This window comes from Podarcis raffonei, chromosome 7 (assembly GCF_027172205.1).
Source record: "Podarcis raffonei isolate rPodRaf1 chromosome 7, rPodRaf1.pri, whole genome shotgun sequence".
Classification (NCBI taxonomy): domain Eukaryota; kingdom Metazoa; phylum Chordata; class Lepidosauria; order Squamata; family Lacertidae; genus Podarcis; species Podarcis raffonei.
Window position 1 is genome coordinate 81,655,204 of NC_070608.1, and position 17,064 is coordinate 81,672,267.

General features: G+C 40.6%; 1 protein-coding gene across 1 annotated transcript; it reads left to right on the plus strand.

Annotated features, from left to right (window-relative positions):
* Positions 1-1,237: 1,237 nt before the first annotated feature.
* LOC128417951 (sodium-dependent neutral amino acid transporter B(0)AT1-like) lies at positions 1,238-16,119 on the plus strand. The gene is made up of 12 exons (XM_053397215.1): positions 1,238-1,564; positions 4,378-4,518; positions 5,530-5,670; positions 7,906-8,087; positions 9,255-9,365; positions 10,221-10,333; positions 10,771-10,899; positions 11,530-11,686; positions 12,134-12,338; positions 13,577-13,736; positions 14,673-14,835; positions 15,469-16,119. The coding sequence occupies exons 1-12, from the start codon at positions 1,363-1,365 to the stop codon at positions 15,679-15,681; spliced, it is 1,917 nt and encodes a 638-aa protein (XP_053253190.1). The 5' UTR covers positions 1,238-1,362; the 3' UTR covers positions 15,682-16,119.
* The last annotated feature ends 945 nt before the right edge of the window (positions 16,120-17,064 follow it).

A 17,064-nucleotide genomic window follows, 5' to 3' on the forward strand; every position in this document is an offset into this window, starting at 1 on the left:
CAGCTAATAACAGGATTAATTTCTGATTCTGGCAATCTTTAACTTCTGCACAATGAATACCCTGAGGGTATGCTCATATCCACTTCTTTCTCCAAGGTATATGTCATGGGAAAGTAGGATACTGTTTGCACCAAATCCTAGGTGGAATTTCAGATAATTTCCAGACTGGTTGTGGGGAACGTAATGTTCTGTTTAAATATGGGAACATCAGAAATGTGAGCTGGGCCGGCACTTTTCTACTACAGTACTGTACTTAAATGGGATCTTGCTCAGCTTCTGACTGAGGAAGGATAGGGGGAAAAACACAGTTCAGTTCAGTTCACAATTTAATGGGAACCTACCTAATTTGCACTTTCTGAAACAATAAATGAACCAACAGTTATCCTTTGAAATTCATACTACTTTGGATTTTGCATTGCAGTTGTCCAAACAATGTGTACACTAGGGGAAATGCATGTCAATGAATACAAAAACTGATTTTCGTGATGACCTTTTAAAAAAAGCAAATTGATTCAGGAATGTGTCAAACCGAATTTAAGATTAGAAAAATGAGAAACAAAGTAGAAGCCAAAATTTACAGATTCATTCATCTCTATGGCTGAGAGAGGCTGTTAGAACCCTCCAGATAGGCCAGAACCCTCCTTGCCAACAGAGCAGTTCCCCCTGCTACTTCTAATGAAATTCAGAGCTCCGTAACATCTTAATCAAATTGAGGAATCCATCCTTTGGTTTAATTTTTTGGTACCATTTATTAAACATGTTAAGTGTCTCACAAAACTTCATTTCTAATCACCTGTAACACTTTTGCCCAAATTGATCTAAAGCCCAAATATTTTGCTTACTAAGAATAATGAAATATAAGCCTTGTAAAGGCATCGATGCAGGATGTGCACATACTGGAAGGGGCGGGAGGTCTCAGCAAGCATGATTACTAACAGAGATTGTAGGGCGTTGCAGGAACTTGGTTATGGGCTTTGATTTTGCTGGGATAATGTCCTTCACTTTATTGCAAATGATGGTTAGCAGAGGGGTGTGGCGAGGTCTATTTAAACATACTGCTTTATGTACCTTGGAGCAAATTGCCCTGTGAATTGCCATTACTTGTCTTGATCATTTTGATACCACGCAATCACTGCGCTCAGTTGGAGCTTTGGCAGATAAGGCATTAATAAGTCTCTGAGTAACCTTGGTTAATCAAATGACTTGCTGACGCTTCCTTTCTACCCCAAGTCAGCACCATCAAGTTTAGTGTCAAAGGTTCACTATAAAGAGCTGAAGCCAGCAGCCAAGGCTCCCTTTCTTTGGCCGGCCCCAGAACCAGCTACGGATTCTTGAGCAAGGACATCCAAGCACAGAGACATCATGGTAAAACTGCAGCTGCCAAACCCCAACTTGGAACTGAGAATACCTTCCCATGAGGACCTTGAAAACCTTGAGGCTACAGAGGCGGATTCAAGACCCAAATGGGATAATAAGGCACAATACATGCTCACCTGCATAGGGTTTTGTGTAGGCCTGGGCAATGTATGGCGATTCCCCTATCTCTGCCAGAGCCACGGAGGAGGTATGTCTCTGATCATGCAGATGGTGGAGGCAGACATTTATTGAGTGAAAATGCTTGAATGGAGCGGAAAATTGCAATGTTTTTCTCAATCACTATGATTTTCAATGACAAAAAAACCACACCTAGTTTAGAGAGAACGTGCAAAGCAATCATGTACCCTATCATTTGAGGAAATTGAGAGATTTGCATGTGATTGTGCTATATGGTTGCATTTATTTAGAATGAAGTTCTGTTGAGTTCAGTCAGCCAAATGCCTGACTATAACATGCATGGAATTGCAGCAGTAATGACAGAGGTACAGATTTCTTTAAAAATGGGCATTCTCAGAAAGTTAAGAAAGGCTGACCCAAATTTCTTATGGTTTCTCATTTGTGTCTGACTGTAAAAGGGAAATAGTCATTAACATTTTAATTACAAACATGAGCTAATTTAAAATTAGGATTAGTCAAGAAATGCTGTGCTTTGTACAAATGATAACTATTGTGAACAGCCCAGTTCCCATGGGTGGTGGTGATTTTATCATTATTATCATTATTAAATTAAGCAGCTTTTTTCATAATTCAGAGGTTTTTCTAACTTTCATGCAATTAAAATAGGTCTAAAATAGTTACCATTGCACCTACTTTGTGTTGTAGTATATTTGGGAGCAATGCTCTGAAATATAAGACTACTTGATGCAGCTAATCACTTTGTAATATTTTAGGACCTGTGCCTTTTCATGCAAGTTTGCTTTTACTGCAGAAGAAAAATTCAGAAAAATAAGATCCACCAATCCACTCACACCTCTCTAAAATTACCTGTCCCTTACCCTGAGCAAAATAACCCTACCAGTGTATCAGCAACCATTGCCTACAAAATATTATTCCAGCTACACATACAGACTTGCTCACACTGCAAAAAAACCCAAACAAAATAGACAAACGACAACAGGGAAAGGAGAGATTTGTATTGTTTATTTCTTTATTATCCTGGCTTTAGCACATTCTAAAAGAGGGAGACACAGTGCCATCTGGGTAAGTCCGAGGCTTCTTGAAAACATATGTCATTGCATTCACTTGGTTAAAGTCCATATCCCACTAAATCTCTTTGTTAATATACTTACTGAATCTCCACCTTGCCAAAGTGCTGATCCACTGTGTATAATGATCTGCTTGACGTCATACAGGCAGACCAACAATCTGAGAGAGATTCAAGCTGCTTCTGACAATTTTCTTTTTTTCATTTTAAAAAACAAATTCAGGGATTTCTTTTCACTGCCATTCCTCCCGTCCTGCTTTCACTGCATTTCGGGTGTGTTAATCTTTATCTCAGGAAAGTGTTTATTTAAAAGCCAGTCACACATTCTCACTCACTGAAGGAGGACATGTCAATTTCTAAACTTTCAGTACTGTACTCAATGTGTTACATATTTGGCGTACTGATTAACATGGCAATTAAATATTAGTAAGAGAAGCTTGCATTTTGCTCAGACACACATTCCTCATTGTTATAGGAAATCCCCACCCTGCATGCTAGTTCTAGCAGGTAAACATCAGCCTAAGATTGTTTCCAATGTGTGGCTGGAGTGCAGGCCTACATTATGAGATAAACTTGGCCCCCTGAACTTCAACTGCTCAATGTAAAAAAAGTGCCACTTTCAGATTTTTCAGGTAATCACAATGTGTGCTCCAAATTTCAACATAGAGGGTGACGTGAGAGCAGCTTAACCATTTGAGAGAATTTACTTCATGTTCCGCTTTCTAAGGTAGAGGTGTACAAATGTTTCAGCATTGGATTAAAACAGTTTAAAAAGCATCACTTTTCTGCATAGGGCTATTAAATGATTTATGATGATTCTGTAAGAGAATTCCCCTCTGGAGGGAAATATTCCAGTATATTCAGTTGGTGACTGAACAGAAATGCCGTGTGAGATAAATGATTTTGTCAATGCTATTCTGGATCATTTCTCTCTCTCTTTTGACATGCTGTTTTGCTTAAGAAACAGATAACACGCCCAGTGAGCAATTGGCTATGGGAAAATTAGAATCTACTATGCATTTTGGAAAGCTGTTTGCTACGCATTTGGATGCTTCACAGCCAAATTTTGCATGATGGCTTCTGAGTAGGGTTTTTTTTGGTCTATGTTTGGATACAATTTTAAACAAGATGGCAGAATGAACCTTTCAAAACTGCACTGATGTTAACCACTGATTTCAAAACCACACTGAGTTTTGGGTTTCTTGGAATTCCCAAGCAATGCTGGCTATAAAACTACAAGTACTTTTTAAAGAAAAGAGATAATTTTGATGCCCTTTTACTCCAGTCTGTCTGTCCCCCACCCTACACATGGGTTTGAGTCTTATTTTGTAACTTCTCCCTCAATGTATAGAAGTAAGACTCTCCTGAGAATACCCAAGTTTCATTTTGAAAAGGTAGTCATGTTGATAGTGTATTAGAGTGTGGTGAGAGATGATGCCTGAAATTCTGCATTAGTGCACTGTTTTTACTTGCTTCCTTAGAAAACCATGGTAAAAAATACATTATTCACAAAAGGATAAGCTACAATAGCTCTTGTATCTCCTTTTCTGCATTTCTTTACCATTGCATCCTTACCACTTTATCCCAGTTGCCCTTTTGCATTTAAAGAAAAATAAAACAACCGGGAACTGCGGCTCTTTAGTTGCTGTTAGATTTCAATTCCCATCAGCCCCCATGCCCTGGCCCATACGGTCAATTGTCAGGGATGGGGGGAGTTGTTGTCCAGCTGTATCTGAAGGCCACAGGTTCTCCACCCCGGGTATAAAACATACTCATTTTGGATTTTACCCCTGCAGGAGCTTTTATGATCCCTTTCCTCATTTTGCTTGTCCTGGAAGGCATCCCATTGCTCCACCTTGAATTTGCCATTGGACAAAGACTTAGAAGAGGTAGTGTGGGTGTCTGGAGTGCTATCCATCCCGCCCTGAAGGGCGTAGGTAAGTTTTAATGTATTTTAATACTCAGCAACATGTTGGCATTATAAGCATACATATGCTTTCATGCAAGGTGTTTAGGTTGGAATCACCATGCCTCACTCACTCAGATTTTATTGGGGGGTTCCACACACCACTATAATCAATTTGCAACCCTCCAGTCATTTTTCTTGGAGCAGAAAGTCCCGGCTTCTTTTTTGAGAAAAAATGGAAGAGTAGTGCAATCTACATGGTCCTACTTTTCCATTTTCTTTAAGAAATGGACAGTGATTTTGTTGAAGGGGGAAGAGACAAGTCTTTCAATAAAATCCAACAAGCTGTCCTTTATCAGCTTTGTGTATATTATGTTTTGGTGAAAAGTAATTTGGACTTTCTTTCTTGACTTGAGACTGAAACTCAGATACACACACAGATGAGGGACCAGTCTGTGGCCTCAGATTGATTTTAACAATTAACACCATACATCCAAAGCCCTCTTATGCCACTCAAACAATCATGGAGAATTCTGGGCACTATGTTTTGTTAAGGGTGTTGGGAATTGTAGCTTTGTGAGGTCAGCACCCTTAAATATATGGAGATTTCTGCTTCCTTCTGTGGATTATTCTTAGAAAACTACAGTGGTACCTCTGGTTACGTACTTAATTCGTTCCGGAGGTCCGTTCTTAACCTGAAACTGTTCTTAACCTGAAGCACCACTTTAGCTAATGGGGCCTCCTGCTGCTGCCGTGCCGCCGCCGTGCGATTTCTGTTCTCATCCTGAAGCAAAGTTCTTAACCCAAGGTACTATTTCTGGGTTAGCGGAGTGTGTAACCTGAAGCGTATGTAACCCGAGGTACCACTGTACTAGATATATCAGTGTAGAAAGGGACAGGGATACATCTTCAAAATTTTGTTGCACCTGTTAAGATTTGTTCTGTTGTCGGTTTCAATTCCTCATCATTGTTCCTCAAAATCATTATTATTTTTTTAAATACAAAAAGGATCTATCTAAATGCTTTCTCTCTATTCCTACAGGTATAGCAGCAATGATTGTCTCCTTCTTTGTGGGCTTATACTATAATACTATTATTGCTTGGGTGATGTGGTATTTCTTCAACTCATTCCAAGAGCCACTGCCTTGGAGTGAATGCCCACTTGCTGATGAAAACAGAACAGGTACAGATTATGCTTGTAATAGTTAGCCGTCTATCATAAAAAAGCTTCTCTCTGCAAACAGCATAAGAAAATACAGTCTTTTACCAAAGATCATTTTGAACTAGGGTAATGTTTTAATCTGCTGAGCTGGAGACAACAACAATAGGAAAGTTTCCTCAAGACCATTTTGTAGCGTAAGGCTCAGGGCAGAACGTTATTTTATTTCACTTATTGCACATATGAAAACCTTGTGTAGGGGCCAGTAAATTAATTGCATTTCTCACTAATATTAGGCTCATTGATTTCATTGGAAAGCAAATGTGTCCTACATAGTTTGGATCTAACCAATAAATACTTTCTATCACCCCACCTCCTGCCTCATGCTGGCCATTAGGAGCAAATATAGGAACATAGGGATTTCCCCATTGGTCCATCCACCTCCGTCTACACTGACTGGCAGTGACTGTCCATGGTTTTAGGTAGGGGTCTCTTCCGATCCTACCTGGAGATGTCAGGGATTGATCGTGGGATGTTCTGCATGCAAAGCAGATGCTCTAGGTCCCTTCCCAAATGGCATCTCCCCATGATAAGAATAACACTTTTAAAAGTCTTGAACCACTGTTCAGGCAATAATTCCTGCCTTCAGACACCATTCCCTTCCATAGTGTCACCCGAAACAGGTTATTTCACACTGCTGCATAGCAAGGCCAGCCCTGAGCACAGCTGCTGGGTGCAGAGAAATCCCAGAAACATCACTATTGCCCAGTGATAAGATCTAAGTGACTGTCCAAAGAGAAGGGCCAAGATCCAGGAAGCTATAACTGAGCTATCCTGCACATTATTCTGGCATCAGAACCATTTGGAAATAAGGGTGAGTTATGGTTCCAATTGCCAATGACTTCGAGGAACAGACTTATCTTAATAATGGTTGCCCATGATCTGAAATTCTCTTCCAAGGGAGGCTTATCGGTTCGACTCACCACTGGCTTTCCTTTGGCTGTTTTGGAAGGCCTGTTGGGTAAGCTATAGTCTTAGCAGGTTGAGCCAAGGTGTTGCGTCTTGAATTCTGAAAACCACTATGAGAACTGACCTTAACATTATTTTCAAGGTGTTGTAATCTTTTAGTCTGGTTTAGAAATTGCATGGCATTTTAACTGTTTTTTTGTTGTTTTGTGAACTGCCCTGGAAATGAATTATGTTTTGGCGACTCAGTAAAGTCTGACTGGTTTAAATAAATCCATGTCTGCTTTCTACCAGCAATCTAGGGTGGCAATGATTATTATACTCAATAAAAAAAGTGACCACCACTTAAAAGTAGCCAATTGGCTGAAACTATCGGTCAAACAAAGGGCACACCCAGACTTGCTTTTGTGCTTAATTTCTAGGCATAGGTCTGCACTTTTTTTGTTGGGTCCTGCCACTTTCCCCAGGAAAGCCCACACTTTATGGCAATCCGAGGAAAACCCGAATTGCTGTTTGTTCCAATTCAGAGGTAAAGAGCAGGTTTTCCTGGGGGAAATGGCAGGGCAAAAGTTTAAAAAGCTCAGTTTCTACCAGGCTGGTAGAATGGAGGGTTCCTGTGTGCTGCATTTCATGCAGTGCCAATGTGTGCTTCTCTCTTTTGTTCCTTAGGGAAGAGGAGTGACTGGTCAAAGGTTGATAGGCAGAGGAGGAAGAAATAGCAACTCCACCCACCCACACCCAGTCATATTTATTTTAAATAAGTCTGCAGCTTTTTACTGATTAATTGAGTAGAAGAATTGACTCAAAACATCTCAATTGCATAAAGAGGCACCCCAGTTGGGTATGAATTTCACAAGCCACTCTCAGTGTCCTTGCAAAGGTCAGGTGCTTTCTTGCCAATGTTTTTAAAACAAAAACAAACAAAAAACTTGTGGCATAGGCCACTGAAAGTTCGAAATCAGGCAGTCATCGTCCTGCTAAGTGTCAGATGCTAGGTTAAGATGTTTCCCCTCCTCCGGAAACCTTTGTTTTAATGCTTCTGTTTCCAATGTTTTAAATTTTGTACATTGTATGTTTTATTTTTACTGTAAAGTGCTCTGAGACAAGCAATGGAAAGCAGGGTATAGATTCTTGAAATGAAACAAATCTGTAAAAGTTATTGTGCACGCTCTGTTGAAATTAATGGGAGATGTGCAAGAGTGCACTGTGGTTTTTCATTATAATGGAGCTTGCACAGAAAAGCTTCCCACTGGATTGTAGCATTGCTTAATAGGACTGTTTCTTTGGTTTCAGGTTACGTGTACGAATGTGCAAAGAGCTCTTCTGTTGATTATTTTTGGTACAGGAAGACATTAAATGTCTCCACCAATATTGACGAGACTGGAACTGTACAGTGGTGGCTGCTGTTATGTTTAGTATGTGCCTGGGGAGTGGTGTATGTGTGCACGATTAGAGGCATTGAAACAACAGGAAAGGTACTTTTGTCTTGTATGAACGAAATCAGAGCTACTTCTTATATTCTGTTTTCCAACCATTTTAGGGATTGCTGCAGCTGCTTTCCCCCAAACTGGGCTCACAGACCTGCCTGTGTGTGTGCTGATTTAAGCGGGGCTTGGAGTGTGTTTAATACCCTGGATGGTATCTTTGGGCCAGAAGGGGGCAAAACATTCTCCTTGTTGCCGGCCACTTCTTTCCCAACAGATCCTTCTCCACCCTGCCTCAGCTTTCACTTTATTATTTATTTTATTTACTTGTTATTTTTATCAGTTGTCTCAATCAATGTGCCGATCGGCTATACAGAGCCCTAATATAAAACAAAGTTTTAAAAACATGCTAAAATTTAAGCAGTTCATAATAATGATCAAGCCTAGCAACAACAACATGTATCGGCACCAGTGTACACACAAGCCCCAGAACAACCAAACACAGCACAAGGGGACAAACAGAGGGATGGAAATTCCATGTTTGCCGCAACGTCTATTTTGTGGCATTGTAGGTAAGAGCAGGCCCTTGTCTCAATGTGTGACCTGTAAACTCTAAAGAAATTGCAACACATAGTGTTATCAGAGGCCAGGTTCAGATGTATTGCTGAATCAGAATACAGGCCAGATTATTGTAGTGCTTATTCAGTGTGGGTTTCATGTGGTACAGCCTCAATCTGATCTGCTACCATCTAGACAGACTGAGTAATGTGGTTCCTTCCTGAGCTACATCATTCATCTGATCCGCTTGGTTCTTGTTTTAGATGACACCCATATAATGTGGAGTCAGACGCTGCAGAAGTAGCTCCCGTAGAACAATTACAATTTGTACACCTACAATATTGGTAACTGATAATACATGCAAATCTTTATGGTTTTTCTCCCAGTTTCCTCCTTTCCATGCCGTTTTTCATTGAAACAAATTTACCCCATGCTTTAAATTTTCCTTGGGGGTTTATGTTGTGCCATCAATGCACACGGCGATTTACAGAGTAATGTTAAGGAGGGGGGAAGGCAGTTCCCCGCTCTGAAAGTGACAAATAAAAATTTCAACTGTGTGGGAGACAATGGAGCTGTGGATGGGAAGGAATGAAAGAAGTAAGAGTAACAAAAGAAGCGTATTCATGTTGTGCATATTCAATTGACATATTCCTTCTTCAGGCCGTGTATGTAACATCAACACTTCCTTATGTTGTGCTTACAATTTTCCTGATCCGTGGCTTAACACTGAAAGGATCAACCAGTGGAATTGTATATCTCTTCACGCCTGATGTAAGTATTGATTAGATCCCCACCCACCACCCCAAGTAAACAGAATAACTGGAAGTTTGAATAGAAATGAGCCATTTGCAGCATTATTTACACTGATTATTTCCTGGATATCATTAAGCCCTCCATGATCAAAGTCATATAGACAGACAGACATGCCACTTTGCTGAGGGAGAGGGGTTGCATAGTAAATGGTGATGCCCTGCCCTCTTCTACCTGTTCAGATGTGTTTAACGTGTTAGCTGAGGCTCCTGCAAATATCACCTGCTGATTCAGCAGTTTCCCAGATGACAGGGGGGGGGATTGTGTTCCACCTTGACACATAAAACCCTCAAAATCTGCCTGACTCTTCACTCCGAGCAACGTATCTCTCCAGTCAGGAGCATGGGAGGTGCCCTATTTCAATGGAAGCATATATGATTTGCACACAGGTAGCAAATGAGGTCCAAGCATGGTTCATAGCCAGTAAGAAGATAGCAAGTAAAAGACCTGGGAATGGCCTCTTCGTCAAACCCTGGAGGACTGCTGGCAGTCAGTGTTGACAGGAAGGAGCTAGATAGACAGGGCTAAGGCAGGTTTCTCTTGGAAGTCTTTTGCCTGGCTGTCCACACGCATAGCCTTCCTTGCCTTGCTTGTCCATTCTGCACCCTTCTCCTCCTATGGACAGTTCCTTCAACCTGCCTGCGGGATTATGCACTGAATGACAGGAGTAGGATGGTCCTAGCGGTGGGATTCTCCCATACCACACTTTATATTAAATGAAAAGGTTGCATGCTAGGAGTCAGCTAGGACATGCCTTTGTTCCATTTTAGCTGTAAAGTTATCCAATTTTTGAAGCTCTTTTGTTCTGTTCCTCAGGTTGCAGAATTGGCTAGCCCAACCACTTGGCTTGATGCCGGAGCTCAAGTATTCTTTTCATTTTCCCTTGCCTTTGGAGGCCTCATCTCATTCTCTAGTTACAATTCAATTCAGTAAGTTGCCATACCAAATAGAAAAAGTCAATTCAATTTTAGAACAGAATTTCACAATTGGTAGTAGTTCATTTCTTGACAGTAACACCCCCCAATCCTATCTCATAAGTATCTAGGAAGGCATATGTTCTTCATGAGCAAAACAAAAACAAAACAAAACACGGGAAGAACAAAACAAGGTAGCTCAAGATCAAGGTCTAGAAAAGTCCTTCCTTCTCCTTTCTTTCATACTGAAGACTGTGTATTACTATTTGTAGCACAATTCTTACCATGCAAGATGTAGGAAACTGAGCAACCAGGGCTCACATAAACGTTTCTCCACCTCCCCACCACCGCACATTTCTACCTCACAACAAATCCCAGAGGTACATAAGCCTGAGAGACAGTGACTGGCCCAAGATCACCCGGTGAGCTTGTTTCTGTGTTTTGGTTTCCAGTAACAACTGTGAAAAGGACGCTCTGACTATCTCTGTGATTAATGGCCTCACATCCATTTATGCAGCTACTGTCATATACTCAATCATTGGATTCAGAGCAACAGAGAGATATGATAATTGCTTTAGCCAGTAAGTAATTTTTTCCTGTTTTCCAGTTAAAGCATCCCAGATCATTGTTCTCTTCCCCCTCCCCAATATGAGTGCCAATTGCACAGACAGTTATAGTTCTAGGGGTTTGTGAGATCAGTTGTCTTCTTTAATAAGCAAGCAACATGGGCAGAACTGCCAATGATGTGGGGAAACAGTGGGCATGTGGTTGCCAGAACATTTTCTATGTACAAATAACCCTTGTTGTATCTGGGCAAACATCAGCTATTTACAAATAGGAGAGAACATGTAAGTTAATTTATTTTAATGTTCTGCCCTCAGCTCTCTTAACTTAGCTAACAACTTTGTGGCACAGGAAATATAGGATTTGGGAGGCATACCCTTCCAAATTATTAAGAACTCTGCCTCTAAGGATCTGATATCTTTTTATTTGACTGATGGCTCTATTTTTATTACTGCCTGATAAAGTAGCAAAATACTTTCTATTTTCAATAGAAATTAGGAAGCAGATGGTAAAGTCAGAACTTACTTTTGACCCCACTGTAATGTATCTGCATTACTAATTCATTGTCATAATGATAAAACTTAAGAAATCTGTGTGAAGAGGCATTGACTGAAGAGGCATTGACTGCTTTCCTTTTGCATTTGCAGAAATATCCTCACTCTGACAAATGCATTTGATTTGCCAGAAGGTAATGTAACCCAGGAAAACTTTGAACAAATGCAAGCTTGGCTCAACACGACAGATCCAGCAACCTTTGCAACTCTTACATTTCAGACCTGTGACCTGGAATCATTCTTAAGTGATGTAAGGTGATAACATGGAAGCTAACAAGATTATAATAAAGGACTTTATCTCAATAAGCATGAGTCACTTCCATATTACTGGTGAACCATTAATTATGATTTACCACATGTGTCCTGGACCATTGTAAGACCCAAATTATATAAACATAAATGAGAGAGAGAGAGAATTTATTTACCCTCTTGGAAATTATCGTAACTGATTTTAGCATATGGCTGCTGTTGCTTGAACAAAAACTTTATTCATTGTAGCTTTTGTGATGATTTTATCTGGTTCTATTCTTGGGTTCTTTGGTGGAAGAGCAGTTAGTGATAGAATGATAAATGATATGGTCCTATTGGATTAGGAAGCTGGCTGTAGTTGGTCTAACCTGAGTGACTTAAAGTGCATTTTAAAATGATCAATAATTGTATGTCTTATTACATCTATATCTATTGCTATTTTCTGCAGGGTGTTGAAGGAACTGGCTTAGCATTTATTGTCTTCACTGAGGCCATCACCAAAATGCCTGCTTCACCAATATGGTCCATCCTCTTCTTTATCATGCTGTTCTGCTTAGGTTTATCCTCTATGTTTGGGAATATAGAGGGTGTTATGGTGCCACTGAACGATCTCAAAATCATACCGAAAAAATGGCCTAAGGAACTTGTTACAGGTTAGTTGAAAAAAATGGTAGTATAATCAGGGTGTGGCAACAGAGGGATTGCAAAGCGGTCATCAGAATTCAAGTAGTATATTGCTTCTTTCATGTTAAACTTTATTTTCATTGGGTGGAATTCAGTATTGCACTAAGACAATAGTTCAATCAGAAAAAGCATTTCTGCTTGCTAGAAAGAATTTTCTTTCCCTTTCCCCCTGTTCTGTGGGGTCCTCTTGACCCTCCTCAGCAGTTTTGGGTTGGTTGCAGCGGTCATGGTGCAGAAGACGGCTGGGGAAAGTACCATTGCATCAACAGGCTTTGTTGTGTTGGCTTTTGCTAGCACAACAACTTAGTTGAATCTGACCCAGTATGAATGAAGCATGTTTTAAAGATGATGGTAAAAAGTCAGCAACTTGCTCATGAGTTTTGCCAGCAAGCCAGGCAGAGTGAAATCATTGCAGCTACTCATTGGACCTGCATTTGCAGCCAAACACAGTAAAGGAACCCCTGCTGCTGAATATTGCTGATGGAGGAGAAGGGAATTGATTGTGAGCATGTAGCTTTGGATAGCAGTCAACTTTTTTGCTTTTCCTTTTTTTTTTTTTGCACAGCAACTCTTTTGAGATGGACCAGTCTAGCTGAGGAGTTCGAACTTTGAATTTCAGAAGACTTCCTAAATCTATAACAATAATTGAAGGAGCCATTTCTTTTCTTTTCCCCCTTGACTTTATATCCTCCATAGAGTTCCAAGAACAGAATAGCTTAGTTCGCACATTGAAATCAACCATAGATTGCAACTTTTTTGGTCTGTTTCTGTCTTCCCAGCTACTGTTCAGAGGAAAGAACCCACCATTCTTGGCTTAGTGTCTGATGTCTGAGCCAGGGATCCTGGTTTGTTTCACTCACAACAAGCCACAACCTGTACTCATTGTTTCTTCTTGGCTTACTGAGCATGCTTTGTTGGAATGAAACAAATCATAGCTCCTGGATTGGATGTAATACTATGGCAGAAATCAGCTTCTTTCCTACCAGAATGAGCAGAGGGTGGGAGAGAGAGCGTGGTTGCAATAAACTGTTAACTTGTTCACCATGATGTGTGAAAACTGGATCAATACATTTTCTTCATGTCTAGCTGATTTGATCCTTGAGGTGTTGCCAACGTTTCTTGTATTATAATATTTATTTAATTTTCTTAGTTAAACTTTCTGCTTCACAGTTTATTTTGTTTGATCGTGTTTGCTGTTTCTTTACAGGATTGATTTGTGTGACATCTTTCTTGCTTGCCATTATTTTTGTGCTGAGATCAGGAAACTATTGGTTGGCTCTGTTTGATAATTTTGCTGGTTCCATTCCTTTGCTGATAATTGCTTTCTTCGAGATGTTTTCCGTTGTCTACATATATGGGATAGACAGGTAAGATGTGAAACCTTCTCAAATAGAAAGTGTCTCTGGATTCCTGTCAGCCAAAAATTCTGTAGCTAGATTTGTGCCACTTATTCTCCCACCCGCCTCTCAAAAGTACAAGGAAAATAATTTTATTTGTTTAACAAAAATTGTATACTGGTTGATTGTAATAAAATCTTTAAATGATTTATAAGCCCACCTTACTGGACTGTTTTAAGGATTACAGATATAATGCATGCAAAATGCTTTGCATCCTGGACCCTGCCCCATGGTTCTCTTTGCCCTCCACCAAACACCCATCAAGTGTAACAAAAAAGATATTTACATTTCCCTGTTTCCCAGCCAAGTTAATCACACCCTTTTGTGTTCATCTGGGTTTGTTATTCCTGGAATGGCTACCTGTCTGGCATTCAGGTATCAGGATGCCAGGAATTATCACTCAGGCAGAGGGGCTGCTGAGTAGCTGAGCTCACATGTCTATATGAATTTCTGAAGTTTTCCCAGTGAGCCAGTACATAGATACATTTATCTGTGAATTGTTACATTTGGTATTGTGCAGCAAAGGCCCTTTCAATAGATAGGAAGAAACTGTGATGGGGTGTTTTGTGGGGACAAATCACAAAAGTCACAAAAGCAATTGTGCTGGTTTTGGTAGTGGGCTGCATATGCATGATATCTGCTGGAGGGGCAACCCCCCCAACCTATACATAAATTCCTGCAACAGTTTGTCTACACTTGATAACCAGCTTCTGAATGTGAGAGCCGATTCCATTACAAGATATAACGTTATAGGCAATGCAATGGAAGTTCTGTCAGTTCTGACGTATCTGTAATGCCCTCTTTCCTTATGACAGTTACCAAGTAATGAATACGCATGTGTGAGTTGGCCCTTAATCTGTCCAAAGCAGTTTGGTTTCTCTAAACTTCCTTTCTCTTTATTATCAGATTTAATGATGATATTGAGTTCATGATTGGACACAAACCCAATATCTTCTGGCAGGCCACCTGGAGATTTATCAGTCCTCTTATCATGTTGGTTATCTTCCTTTTTTACTTTGCGGTGAAAGTGGGAGAAGAATTACGATACAATGTCTGGGATCCCGAATACGTAAGTACACATGTTCAAAGAAGCACACCCCAAGTTATTTTATGGGTTTCTCTTCATTCACGCTGTGCTCAGCATGCCTTTGATTGCCCAATCCACAGTTTGCAACCCTTCCCACACCCCCACAAGGACTATTTGCTGAATATCTTGTTGGGGCAGATGAAGAAGAACAATTTGTTTCCCCCTTAGGGAAAATAAATTACCTGCTCTAAATTGGCTACTAATTGAAATTAAATGATTGATCACAATCCCTGTTAAGGCATGCCTGCATTGAATGGAACCTCATACTGGATATAGACACATTAAAAAAAAAGCTTGTAAATTTTCTTGTAAACATAATGTGAAATCACATTGGCAAAAGAACTCCACAGCGCTGTCTAGTGTCACAGTGTTTTAATACACTTTTTCTTTACTAATGTAGCTGAGTTCTCAGTTCCCCTTAGCGGTGCTGGGTATACCAATTTGGCCTTTGCAAAAGCAAAAATATAAGTTTCTGGCACTGCTCTTCCTGCACTCCAAGGAGCCTAGCTTAAATGTAGTTCAGGGGGGATGGGTAGATGGATGCCTTTAGGTTTCCATCTTTTCTGCACCTTCACCACCTACTACTATCTGAAAGGTGTGTCGTCTTTTCCTCAGGACCTGTTTCCCAAATCAATGTCGATAAAATATCCTGACTGGGTTTATGCTATCATCGTAGTCCTTGCAGGAATACCAAGCCTGTTTATCCCTGGGTTTGCTATCTACAAAGGCATCCAAAGTTTATGCAAGAGGAGAAATCCTGGACGGCAGGATCTGATCAGTGCCGTATCAGAAGCATCAATAAATGGAGAACTGAAGAACAAAGTGTAATTAATTCGCTTTCCTGAGGTGTTACAGGAAGACTTTTCAGTGAGAGATGGTGCAACACTGATGTCTCCCTCTCCTGAGTTCAGGATTAGAGCTGTTAAAAGGTTAGCGGGTCCCAGAGTCTAAATGAGACTAATGCACTTTGAGTGACTCTCCTTACCAGTTGTGCTGGATTAGCAGGTGGTTAATACAGATGTCTCTTTTATCCAAACATGCACCTGTAATGCTTTGTTTCCTATCTTATGTGTACCACCATGTTGGACAAATAATGTATTATTAAACAAAATGCTATTCGAGTGAAATATGCATAGTTTTGGTTCTTCTTTTTTACCGCTTGTTTTGATTCTGTGTTGAGCTATTTCAATTGCTTTTGTTTGATTTGCTCATTGCAAACAGCTGAAAGTCTTTAAATTTTGATAATAAACCTGATTTGCAATGGGAGTTGAATAATTTCAGTTGCAACTGTATGTTGAACTGAATGCTGAAAACAACAGACATTTGTATGAATGACTCAGCTTGTCACCTGTTCTGCTATTTTGAAGTTATAAAGGGAGGTGGCAGTGGGATGTCATAGCTCAGTAGCAGAGCCCATGCTTTGCATCCCAGATTCAATCTCCAGTTTAAAAGATCAGGTGGCAGGATAATGGGAAAGACATCTAGTCACTGCTAGTCAGAGTAGACAGTAATGCACTAGATGAGCCAATATTGGCAGCACACAGCAATTTCATCAGTTCTTGGCAGAGCTCTTAAAAGCACAGGACTTAGATGTGCTTTCTCTAATTACACAGAAAGAAACGTTGGAGCTGGAAATGTTTGCTAGTTTTCTTTTAAGGTTCAGTCTCCATCTTCCTTAAGTCTTCTATCTTTTACTGCAAAGCCACATGTAGAATGGGAGAGGCAAGACAAGAAAAGAGGAAGCATAAGGAAAATAATGCACTCTCTCCAGATTAGTTTCATTCATTATAATTTGCTTAAAGGCATTTTGTCTCCCATAAGCAGATTGAGACAAAGGGTGTTAAGCAACTGTAGTTTGGGTGGGGCGGGGCCCGGGGGGCACAGTTTGCAGGATTTGGGGGAAGTCATGTGCTTTACATGTACTTAACCCAGGGGTCGGCAAGGTTTACCTTGCCTGGGCTGGTTCACTCCAGCAGAAATCCTTCCATGGGCCGGATTGCGTGCATGTGTAAGCGCGCGTGCTCACGATTTCTGGTGTCTGCACAGATGCGATTTCCGGCACCACAGAAGCGAGTCCTTGCACCACGCTGCGCCTGTTTAGCGCAACATTTGCAAACTCGCTGAGCAGGAGGCTCAGTTCAGGGTTGGCTCGTGGGCCGGTTATTCTAAGCAGGGATGTTAGCTCTCCCACTGAGAAGGACTGGACTGCTG